Genomic DNA, 12,487 nt, shown 5'->3' on the forward strand with positions numbered 1-12,487 from the left:
CTATAATATTTATATCCAATCTATATGAAAAAATGTTAATTTTTGAAAATATTGAGGCATTCATTAATTATGGATCTTAAACGGAGCATTAATCCGCATTAAACAAAAACACCGGGTATATTGCATATTAGATCGGACACATGAAATTATTTTGAAAGAAAGCAATAAGAGTTTCAATTCTACATGAGTAAGTCTCGCTGCGCACGATTACGCTCTTACTGCTCGTATATATTTGACTCTTATGAATCTTGGCAAATACCTAGTGTTTTATTTTGCTTAATCTAAATTGCGTAATGCATCTATATGTACTTAAAGCAGCATGACCAACAGCTCTTTCATATGTGAAAAGAGATTGACACGAAATACCTACCCATCTATAATAAAGTTTATATGTGCACTTTAATATTATAGTTTTATAGCATTTTATGTGGTGCAATATTAAAGTACTCTAGTAAATTTGAAATAATGTAATAAATTTCCTCTCAACATACATGCAGAGTTCCAGATAACTTTTTCAGCAAAATCTTGGTTTACACTCTGTAAAAAAAACAGCCTTAAAGTCTATTATTAATTCCTTTTTTCAGGTAAGTATAATTTTTGGCGCATCCGCATTTAGGTTTATAGTCTAAGAAGAGCTCATGACAATTGCCGGGTTACAGCAGACTTTTTGCGATAAAAGGACCAGATAATGGAAAACGTTCGGCTTTTCGACTGTTTTAAAGATGGTCTGTTATTCATAATAACGTTAAAGTGGTGTTGATTTCATGATTGTAATGAGGGCATAGACGAGTGGGAACTCATTGATAAAATGTTTTCATTATATGCATTGATATTGAGTTTTACGCATGATCACAAATTTTGAATTCTTATTTTATTTTTCCAATGTGTAACCGTACGCACAGAATTTAAGTCTACTTTTTTACTAAATTTAATTCATTTTTTTACGACTTTAAGCGTCTTATCTGGAGCTCTGCATACATGCATTAGTAGCATATATTGAAATATATCCATAGAATTTATTTGGTCATTGAAGGTTAATTACTGTACAAAAAATATGGTTAGTCATTAACCAAAAAAAGTTACGTCTACAAACTCCCGGTTAATTTCGTTTCAGTAGCAAATATCTTACAAAGGGGCGCAACTTCTCCTATAACATAAAATTGTCGTTACACGCCGTAAATTTCCGTAGTCGTCTGTAGCATTTTGGAACGACTGTCAATTGACATCATTGTATCATGCATGATTGTATGTTGCTTTGTGCTTGGGTGAAACTCACATCTTGCCATCGCGTTAATTTATTCAACGCATCAATATTTGATTCCATTATGCACTGCGCCTATTCCACAAGTCTCTCTGCACAAACCAACATACACATATGCAGCATGCAATTAACGAACAAGAATGTTGCATTTGTACAAGATGTAAGTGCCATCAGGCATGAAAAGGTGTCTACATACAAATTGAAAGTTCCATCAAGAACCATGACACAGCCACAAAGAAGGATGTAATTTTTACCTAAATACCCTTCCATACTAATAACCAGCACTACGTAAATATTTGCCAGCGCGTTTTTCCAATATCCTTGATCCCGTAGTAAATGCACAAACAACCAAAAATTGTGTTTTTGTTTAATGTGACTTTTTTATTTAATAAAAGCCTTATTATGATGGACGAAGTCAAAACAAGAAAGATCAGAATTGCCGAAACTTATCAAATTTCATACGACACATTTCTTACGCATCTCCGCTGAATTAACATATTTAAATGAATGAATAAAAATAATCAGTAACGGGTGAGAGGTGAAATTAATGATTTAATGCATAAGTAAATGCATGGTTGAGAAAATCGGTTAGTATACGTGCATTAATAGATGAGAACGGGTCAGTAAATTAACTAGTATGTAAGTTTGTAACATCCATGATACATGTACTTGAATTAATAAATAAAAAAGTGAGCTCGCCTACTATCGAAGCCAGATAAAAACAGAAAACCCTGGTGTCTCGGGTTTAAACGGTTATGTATCCAAATCGTGTGTTCTTAAATTCTGTAACATTAATTGGTCCTCGAACCTGTCACTTCCATGCGTCAATAAAACAAATTTGTATTGTGTTCGTGTTACATTTGTTTAATTATGTGGAAACAATTGACCCAATTGCACGCCCGATATACATTTTAGAATTGTATTGCGCTTTTCTTCCAAGAGATTTACTTTTCTAATCTTTATCCTAAAAGCTGCCAACTTAAGAATTTATGAAAACAGATGGCAGAGAGTGCTATTTAACTGTTAGTAAACATCAATTCGACACGCAATACATTAAAAATGAACAATACAATTTGACAGTTCGTCCTACCTATTCGATATTTGTTTAGCTTTAAGTGCACAGTTTTCGCGCGTTTTACCAAGTAATGTTACGAAGCGACCGATTGCAAACAATAGTTATTTATGACTGGTTATATTGTTTTGCTGTTTTGTTGATTTTCAAAAGGCATTTGATATAGTCTGGAGGGTTGGCCTCTGGAAACAAATATAAACCCATTTATGCCTAATGGACTCTCCCATCCTTCTAAATTGGATCAATTTATTTCCAAAATTAGGGATGTCTAGTATATTTATTTCTATATTTAGAATATTTCTTTCTGAATTTTCTTTAAGCAAACAGCGCAGACCCTGATGAGACGCCGCATCATGCGGCGTCTCATCTGGGTCTACGCTGTTTGCCAAGGCCATTTTTTCTAGACGCTAGGCATAAATGGGTTAAGTTTTACTATTGACGTTGTTTTTTTTTCTTCTTAAAAATATGTCTAATGGTATACAATATTGCATTGTTGGTTAGAATTAAATATTAAGAGTATTTTCCTTGTGCAAAAGGTGTAAACCAAGATAAAACTTATTCACTTGTCCTTTTTTTATTTAAACTATGATGTAGACAATTACTTTCTTTCAAAGAGCAACCTAAAGATCGAAATTCAGATCGGTATCTTAGACTAACTATAATTTTGTATGTAGACGATTCGGTTTTATTTGCAAACCAAGAAGACAAATAATTAAACTCAGTTATAAACACATTTTATCAATATTGCTGCAGCTGGAAACTTTAGAAAATTTTTTTTTGGTAAAATGGTTGAATTAAATGGACTGCAAATAGAAGTTTTCGAATCTTAAAAATTTCTGAGAGTAGTTTTCTCCAAAAACAGACAGTTTGCTTTCTTTAGTTTGAAAAGGAAAATAAGAAATATTGATGCAACAAAAACTTGTATACCTTTTTCAGCTGTTTTTGTGTGTAAAATGTGGGGAAATGACATCATTAACTTGCTAGAAAAAGCCCACACTAATTTTGTAAATACACACAAAATGTTAGAACATCAACTTCACATATTACACATTTTGAAAAAGCGATATTTTGGTATCCCTGTACATGTTCGGAATGAATGCCACTAACTGTATTTAATTAATTAATGTTATTGCATTGCGATGCTACGTAAAGCTAGCATCTGTACGAATTGGCATTCCTTAATTCGTTGGATACAACTTAAAAGAGACGGTCCGTGTCCAACTAGAGAAACCCGATCATGGAGCCGTGTTTTATGGTAATAACGGAATGCTTAGTGGTGTATTGTTACAAGAAATGTCGTTTACAATTCAATAGTTTAGCAAAATTCAACCGAAGCTTAAAGATGACCCATGCATCCCCGTATTACTAAAATATGTTCATTGATTATTCGCTATGAAAATTATCTGTTATTAGTATGAACGCGACACTCGAGAAATACTTTAGACGAATGATCTTTAGGTTTGCATTGAATCTGGTATTTAAACATTCTGGTAATTGTGGGTTGATTAGCTATAGTTATAGAGCTGCGCGACGCTGTGTACGCTCAAATTCAAACGAATTCAACATATTTATTAAAGTGAGCCGCTAAATTGACTTCAAGGGTTTGTATAAACTAACTTGTTCATAAAAAAAAATCGTTAAAGTTAATTAGCAATTCAGCAAGTAATGTTTTTTTTTGGAAGAACATGTGTAAACCCATCCCATAACCAGTCCTAAAACGTATGTGGTTAATTGAAATATTAAATCGAATATGAATAAATACAAATTATTATAGGTAAACCCAAATTCAGATATCAGATATAACACTAATTGTTATGTATGTGTCCATAAAAGCGAATGGTTGTTGTGTATATTTTGCTTCGTCTTCTAGCGAGAATTAAATTCGCAATGACAGTGAGTCAGGTATTTCTATCGGGAACCATCATTTCTCCAGTCATAAAATAGTCATAAAATATAATGCTTTATGAATTGACTAAGTGTGTATTTTTTTATCAAATACGCGAAATTAATTGAAATTTAATATGGTGTTGACGTTTGAAATGCTTGATGAAATCTTTCGGAAATAAATGCTGATAATAACAATACTACCTGACACTGCGCCTTTCAATCGTTCTCGTTCAACAACAATTGGGAAGCCCTAGTGAAAACAATTTAAGACAAATTTGCGAAATGTGCATATTTAGACGAACATCTTACCGACTAAAATACCAAAAATAAAACTTTATTTAATGCGTGTATGTGGTTTATGTGGCAATAAAGGATTTAATAAAGTATCGATCATTTTCACTATTTGATTGTGAAAGAACGTTCTTTTATGGCTTCATTACGTTATCATTTCAGCGAAATTCTCTAGTTTTACTCTTAAATTTTAATCAACGGTGGAAAAAAAAAATAAGTAAACAGAAAACTTGTTGGTTTTCAACAGATTAGAAATTTGTATTGCCTTGTTGTAATGAAGTAACTACACGTAACTGCAAGTGATTTTTGTGGAAGCAGTGGTCTTATGGTAGGACGCTGGCTTAGGGATCGAGAGGTCCCGGGTTCGAATCCCGCCCTGACCACTGGAATTTCCTTGAGCAAGAAATTTATCCCACATCTGCTCCTCTCCACCCAGGTGTATAAATGGGTACCTGTGAGGGAAATAAGCCAATGTGCCGTGGCTGCATACTGCGCCAAGATGTTAACGGACGACTTGTGACCCAGTGATCAGGGAAAAACATGTAAAGCGCCTTTGAACGCACCCGCGAGTATGAAAAGGGCGCTATATAAATGTGGTATAAAAAAGTGATTTCAAATATAAAGATACATAAATGTACCCCTGGCAAAAGGATAAGTTTTCATAAAATTTAAGTCTTTTGTCTTTCATTAGACTTAAGAACTTGTGCTGTTATGGCATGCACTGAAGTATTTTCGATAAAAAGGGGCTTTATTTCTCAATAATGTTATACGCGTAGTGAACGTAAACAATCTATGCTTAATCTGAATTCTCTAATATTATAACATAATTTATCGCAATTGGTCATCTTTAACAAAAATACGCCAGAATGAATCCTAAAGTTTTAGAGAGCATTAACATTATTATCATTTTTATGTGCATGTATTCTCAATAACAACAAAATATAGTTTTCAATACATGTTAGCCACTATTTCATACCAGACTGAATGTATTCAAACCGTCAATGCAGAGTAATAATACAAGATTATTTTAGATCGCTGTTTCATCGATGCTTAAAAAACGTAATAAGTAATAAACTAAAAAGGTGATAGACACTTTAAAAATGAATTATTTCATCCGACTTATGGGTTAGAGAGCGAAGTATACAATAAACCAACAGCAAATTCTTATGTGTTAATTGTTGAAATCTTGAGTGAATACATAAATAAATAAATAAATAAATAAATAAATAAATAAATAAATAAATAAATAAATAAATAAATAAATAAATAAATAAATAAATAAATAAATAAATCAATCAATCAATCAATCAATCAATCAATAAATCAATAAATCAATCAATCAATCAATTAATCAGTCAACCAATAAATACTCGAAAACAAAGAATAAACGAACTAGTGAGTCCAGGGCCCGTATTCACCAAACAATTCTTTGGCTTAAGTCTTAGAATAAAGAAAATTCTTTAAATTAGAATATTCAAGAATTTCTTTAATTTTGAGTCAAACTCTGCAGTCAACATCTCTATGTATATTATTCTTCATATAGAACATTTTGTTAATGACATAATCACCAGTGGAGGCCTGTATATATTCAAACACTGAGGACATTTTTCTTGGTTCTAAGTCTATTCTTTATTCTTAAGTCTAAGAATCGGTTGGTGAATACGGGCCCAGAGTTTTATTACAGAGAGACAGAACAAGGTTATATTGGACAAATGGTAAAGAAAATTAAAATGACTAGAAGACTATCGGGCGAAATGACGGTCGATTATATATGTAAATGACAGATAAAGTTTATGTTTTCGCTGAGCCATTTGCGAATTAATTAAAGTAATACAATGGTCAGCTAACACTCAAGTCACAACTCACTCGGTGTTAGTGCACGAGGGTTTGATCGAGTTAACGTTATAAGTGCAATATCATCGTACGAATAGTACTTTAAAGTTTAAAGTTCACTTTATCATCAGACAATCTTTGAAGTCGTCACAAAAATTTGATGTGATGCAACAGGAGAAGGCTTGGGTTTGAAACTTGATCGACATTGAACGGTGCATTATTGGTGTCAAGTATGAAAATGAGCCTCGTGCGCCGGCTGGTCTGGAGCTGGGCTGACCGCGAACGGCATTAGATCCATTTTCGCATGCCGCTGCTAATAATTATTTTATTACGTTTTCTTATCATCGTTGTGAATAAATTAAAAAATATAAATAAGGAAATTTTGTTCGATCATTTTAGTAGACGTTTGCATTTATTAGACTGTTGACTGTTTTCATTTATTATGTTGTTTTGTGTTTCGTCACGGAATTTGCTATTCAACATGCAACTTGGTAAAACATTCCGAACCGATATCGCGTGACTTACACTTTCTAATTCAGAGGTCCTCGACCCAGTCACTAATATGCGTCCATTTGATGTCAACAAAACAAATTTGTTGTGTGGCCATTCTACAAGATATTTAATTATGTGGAAATAATTTACCCACATTTCACGCTTGACATACATTGCGGAATTGTATCTCGTTTTTCTGCCCACAAATTTACTCTAATGTAATCGAGTTAATCTTTATCCTTATACCATTCACTGAAATATTGATGAAAGCAGGTCGTTGAGAGTGATGTATGAATGTATTAAATATTGCCCGGTATTCACGTTTTTTGTTAAAAATGGTAAATACAGTTCGACAGTAAATTATTGCATTCTTCATGTATTGTAACGGTTTTATCATGTTTATGTGTTCGTACGTTTTATCATTCTCAGTACTTCAAGTGTGTTACGTTTTGCAACAATGGTTATTAAATACTGACCATATTTTGTTTCGACCATATCATTTTCAAATAAGTGTTCACTCCTTAATTAAAGGATGCTAACAATGTAACGCGAATCGATTACATAATCTATGTTTCAATTCTGGTTGACTCTTAGTTCAATGAAGGTATTTAATAATAAAAATGACCCTGCACGCGTAATACAAAGAAACTCCCTTGTTTAAATAATAAATTATGGGATCTGTACTTGGTATTGACAACGCTTTTCTTTTGTCTGTTAAACTTTAACACGATATCGTCTGTATCTGTTCTAATAGTATGAGGTATTTATAGCTTTACTCTATTACATACAAATAGTTTTGCTATAAGTTTGCCCATTATGTAAAGTCAGTCAAGCTTTTAATAATATAAAGACGGGTGAATGTATCGTTAAGTGCCGATGTACTTTCAGTTTATCACAAACAATAAATATTAAATAATTTTTTGATACATGTTTTCTTAAAATGTGTTTATTAAGCATGCATAATCCGTTCATACGAACACCGTATAACCACCACAAAGAAAATAACAAACACATGTAGCGCTTTTGCATTTCCTTCACCCGGCCCACTGTAAAAGAGAAAAAAAAACACAAAATACATAAATGCTTCATTGCATATGTATTGTAATTATTTTCATTTTTCTTTCGGCCAATGGGGGGGACTTTGTTGGTTGTTTATTTCTAATAAGCTCAGATTGAACAATGTGCAGATATATGTTTCATTTAGAGTACTTTAATATAAACGGCGATGTCACCGTTATAATGACCTTGATCATTCTTTTATTAAATATTGTATCTGTTTTTCACATAAATATTTTCACATTTCAAACTGTGCAAATTAAATTTAGTTCAATGTATATAATTGTATCATATGAACGGCGTCATGTAAAAATGTGTCACTGGGAAGGCACTTCACGCACTTGCATTTAACCCCGTTCTCACAGAGCACGACCCATATAGCAAATACAAAGGTCGACCAATTGTGTTAACATTAACTGTAACGTCTCCTTTGCAAGTTTTAAGGTAACCGTATTCATGGTCTTGAGCAATTTTAAAATGGCCAGTATGCAATTGTAGGAGCAAAATTGATGCAAATGAACACACAATGTGACGAAATTGATATTTGAAACACACGACAATATAAATGTATTTTTTAAATATAAACTGTTGTATAAGTGATTGTCAGATAAAAGATTAAATCTTTTTGGTGACTTTTTTTTGTAGCTTTCTAATTTCCACAAATTTAAACATAAATAAACCTCTCAAACTGACATATCAAAGAGTGTTGATCACAGTCTTTATGATTGAATCAGAAAATTATTGATTACCGGTTTACGGGTGAACAAAGCAAATGACTTACACCGTGATCTAACATTTAAATAAGATAAGATAAGATAATCTTTTATTATAGTGAAATGTGTTTACGTACAAGGTGTTGACAGACATATATACAATGCATAAAAGAACACCCGGCCTAACAGGCCTATAAGTCACCTTAACAGCAGTGTAACATATAACGCGATCATTATTATACAAATGGACAATAAAATATTTAAGCAACATGCTGAGTTCAATAATAATAATAATAATAATAATAATAATAATAATAATAATAATAATAATAATTATAATAATAATAATAATAATAATAATAATAATAATAATAATAATAAAAGCTTTATTTACTGAAGGTTACACATAAAAACAATGACACATTATACATATTATGCAAATGAATCAATACTTTTACACAATGTGGCCTTCTTAAAATAACATACACAAATAGGTCTATAATAAGTAAAACATTCAAACAATATTTTCTTACACCCATACATAACACCCATATATAGACACACATGAAATATTATTGATTGTAATAATAATAATAATAAAATCTTTATTAACAGAAGGTTACAAATAAAGACAATGACGCATAATACATATTATGCAGATGAATCAATACTTATTTACAATGTGGCCTTCTTAAACTAACATACACAAATAGGTCTATAACAAGTAAAACATTTAACCAATATTTTCTTACACCAATACATAACACACATTTTGCCTTTTAGACAGACACACATAAAATATCATTGATTAGAAAAAAGACAACAACAACATATGACATATTATTGATTAGAAAATAAATGTGCTTTATATTGCCTTTTAAAAGCAGAGATAGAGCATGTCATTCTTATTCCAACCGGTATACTGTTCCAAATTTCCATGCTATGGTATGAAAAAGCTCGTTTCTTATAACCTGTATTTGCTTTGGTATTAACAAAATCGCTATGGGTGGCAGATCTTAAGTTATATTTTTGATTTTGAGAAAAAGTTATAATAGTATTTAAATATTCTGGAGTCTGATTGTTGACACATTTATATATCAAGATTGCCGTGTGGTATTTGCATCTATTATTAAACGAGAGCCAATTAAGCTGTAAAAACAATTCTTTGGATGGTGTTCTATTTGGCTTTTGTAGAAGGACTTTCTCTGCGCGTTTTTGTAAAATATTCACTTTTTTAAATTGGAATAATGAATAAATTAGAAATAATAAATTCAGGTTTATCCAAGTTAGATCAATATAAGAATAATTTCAGTAGTATTAAAATTATCCAATTAAGATGGCATATTTCTGAAAAATGATACTTAAAAGTTCATTTACAATATTATATATTTTTTAATGACACAACTGCATACAACAGATATTTTTACATATATAACATACTGCTTCTGATATAAAACGCATTAACAACAAATTTCGCACACTTTCTAGGATGACGCTTAACCAACACAATTAATTTATCTTTATTTGATTGACATGTAGTATATTCTTCAGAGATCAAAATATTCCCAAATATAACTGATCTTGTGTTTTCATAAAGAGCACATTCAACAAGAAAATGAGTTTCATCTTCGACCAGTCCACTATGACACAACCTACACCGTCTTTGCTCGGGAGCTTCACCCACATACCTTCTGGTCTCGACCCTAAGTGGAAGAATTCCGGTTCTGAATTGTGCTAATAAAGCGCGTTCATTTCTTTTTAAGTTCAGTGTAAGGTATTCTTCACAGAAAAATTCAGTTTTGAAGGTTCTATATGTTTTTAATTTAACTTTGAAACATGTTCATAGTCTCAAGACCAAATTATTGAGTAAAACTGAGTTATGTTTTCTTTAGCTAAATCCATTGGAATGGGACGTTTACGGTTATAATATTTAAACAACATGAGAAAGTCTTTATTGGTGGTACGTTCTAATTCAGTTATTACAGCACTTATTCAGTGGCTACTCAACCATTGATTTTCCAGAGATGCGAATCGCTTGAAACTATTCTCTTTTTTAATATTACTGTTTAAAAGATTAGTGTATTTATTTGTACATATATGTTCAAACGCTCAATTTTTATTGTTCGTGCTTATCTCCTCATTTTGGAATATCTTTCCCAGAGGTGAAATATAGAGTGTAGTTAGTTACATGAAGTATATGCTGTGATCTAACATCACTATTGCTTTCGGGAAAAAAAATGTTATTATGAAATTATTAGTGTTGTGCGATATAAAATTAATAGTTGTGTTATTTACGGTACTTTATATATATATATATATATATATATATATATATATATATATATATATATATATATATATATATATATATATATATATTGCTATTGAAAATTTACTACGAAACATATCGTTCTTTCTGTGGTTTAGCGAGAGCCGACTTAATATGGGTTAATATGCTGTGTGGATTGGATTTTGCATTAAGTTACACGTAACACTGTTTAAATCTAAACTTATAGACGTCAGTACGCCATATCTGAAAACTCCGTTGATACCGCCAAAGTTTGTTAGTGGACCGACTACATCTCATGCATTTTTAAGGCGGTAGTATGACATGTGCGATAATGGGTTTAAAGAGGTCTGATAAAATCCTTATGATTGTTAAAACGGAAATCTCGACGCGTTCTAACATCGGTGTTACTGTGTGAATGGCAGATGAAATGTCGTGTTTTTGTAATGAAAACAATTAGGCTGATAAACATGAATTAAAGAGCACTACGTGAATTTTAATTACATTTCAGCGGATTACAAGTGTTTGATACTGGTGATTTTTTACAGTCGTTGAAAGAAAACATGTGTTGAGAACCTCTTTTTATTAGCAAAATTTAGGATTCAATATTGAATGAAAATATAATGAGGAATTGAACTAAAAATAATATATTATCGAACTGATGTTTGAAATATTTGCATAGCAAATTATATGCATTCAGAAAAAAACGAACCTGTAATGCACCACAGTTCTTGTGATATCAATTAAACATGGGTAAACTTGAAGTTGACCACAAGAGTTAAGTGTGTGCTCTCTTTTGCCGTGCGTGGTATAGTGAATTGAAAGACAAAAGTTCGATGATACAGCGATGCATCATTTATAAATATAATTGTATAACATGAAGGGACGAATCGGAATACCGGAACTTCTTATTATATTGGTATGTTATTTACTATTTACGTAAATATATAGTATCACATATTAACTAACAGTTACAGTTGACGTAGGTTCATACACTTGCTCATAATATGCTAATATTATGAGGTGCATATTTTCCATTTGATACCTTAATCTTGCTAATGGCATCGGTTTGATCTTTGTATTGAGCCTTGCTGTTGTAAAGGGGGACTTAATGCATGTGCGCTGAGTGTCGTCCAATATTAGTCTGTTCAGTCAGCACAGGCTTATCAAAATCACACTCTCCGCTAGAATTGTATTGACAAGAGACTGCCTTTAGACGAAAAGTACCATTTCAGCGGAAACCGTCGTCCCTGATTAGTTTGTGCGGACTGCAGGCCCCATACGCCCAACCGTCGTCCCTGATTAGTTTGTGCGGACTGCAGGCCCCATACGCCCTGATTAGTTTGTGCGGACTGCAGGCCCCATACGCTCAACGTCCCTTATTAGTTTGTGCGGACTGCAGGCCCCATACGTCGTCCCTGATTAGTTTGTGCGGACTGCAGGCCTCATACGCTCAACGTCCCTGATTAGTTAGTGCGGACTGCAGGCCCCATACGCCCTGATTAGTTAGTGCGGACTGCAGGCCCCATACGCTCAACGTCCCTGATTAGTTTGTGCAGACTGCAGGCCCCATACGCTCAACGTCCCTGATTAGC

General features: G+C 32.4%; 1 protein-coding gene across 4 annotated transcripts in view; it reads left to right on the forward strand.

Annotated features, from left to right (window-relative positions):
• The window catches only part of LOC127880290 (ADAMTS-like protein 1), a 154,138-nt gene that overhangs the window by 54,699 nt on the left and 86,952 nt on the right, over positions 1 to 12,487 (forward strand). The window contains exon 1 of one of the 4 annotated variants that reach the window (XM_052427641.1): positions 11,301 to 11,811. The exons of the other annotated variants lie outside the window; for them this stretch is intronic. Coding sequence (XP_052283601.1) covers positions 11,770 to 11,811 — 42 coding nt within the window. The 5' untranslated portion in view covers positions 11,301 to 11,769. Of the gene's footprint in view, positions 1 to 11,300; positions 11,812 to 12,487 lie in introns of those variants that run through there. 4 annotated transcript variants of the gene reach the window in all.

The sequence above is a fragment of the Dreissena polymorpha genome, chromosome 4 (assembly GCF_020536995.1).
Source record: "Dreissena polymorpha isolate Duluth1 chromosome 4, UMN_Dpol_1.0, whole genome shotgun sequence".
In the NCBI taxonomy this organism is placed as follows: domain Eukaryota; kingdom Metazoa; phylum Mollusca; class Bivalvia; order Myida; family Dreissenidae; genus Dreissena; species Dreissena polymorpha.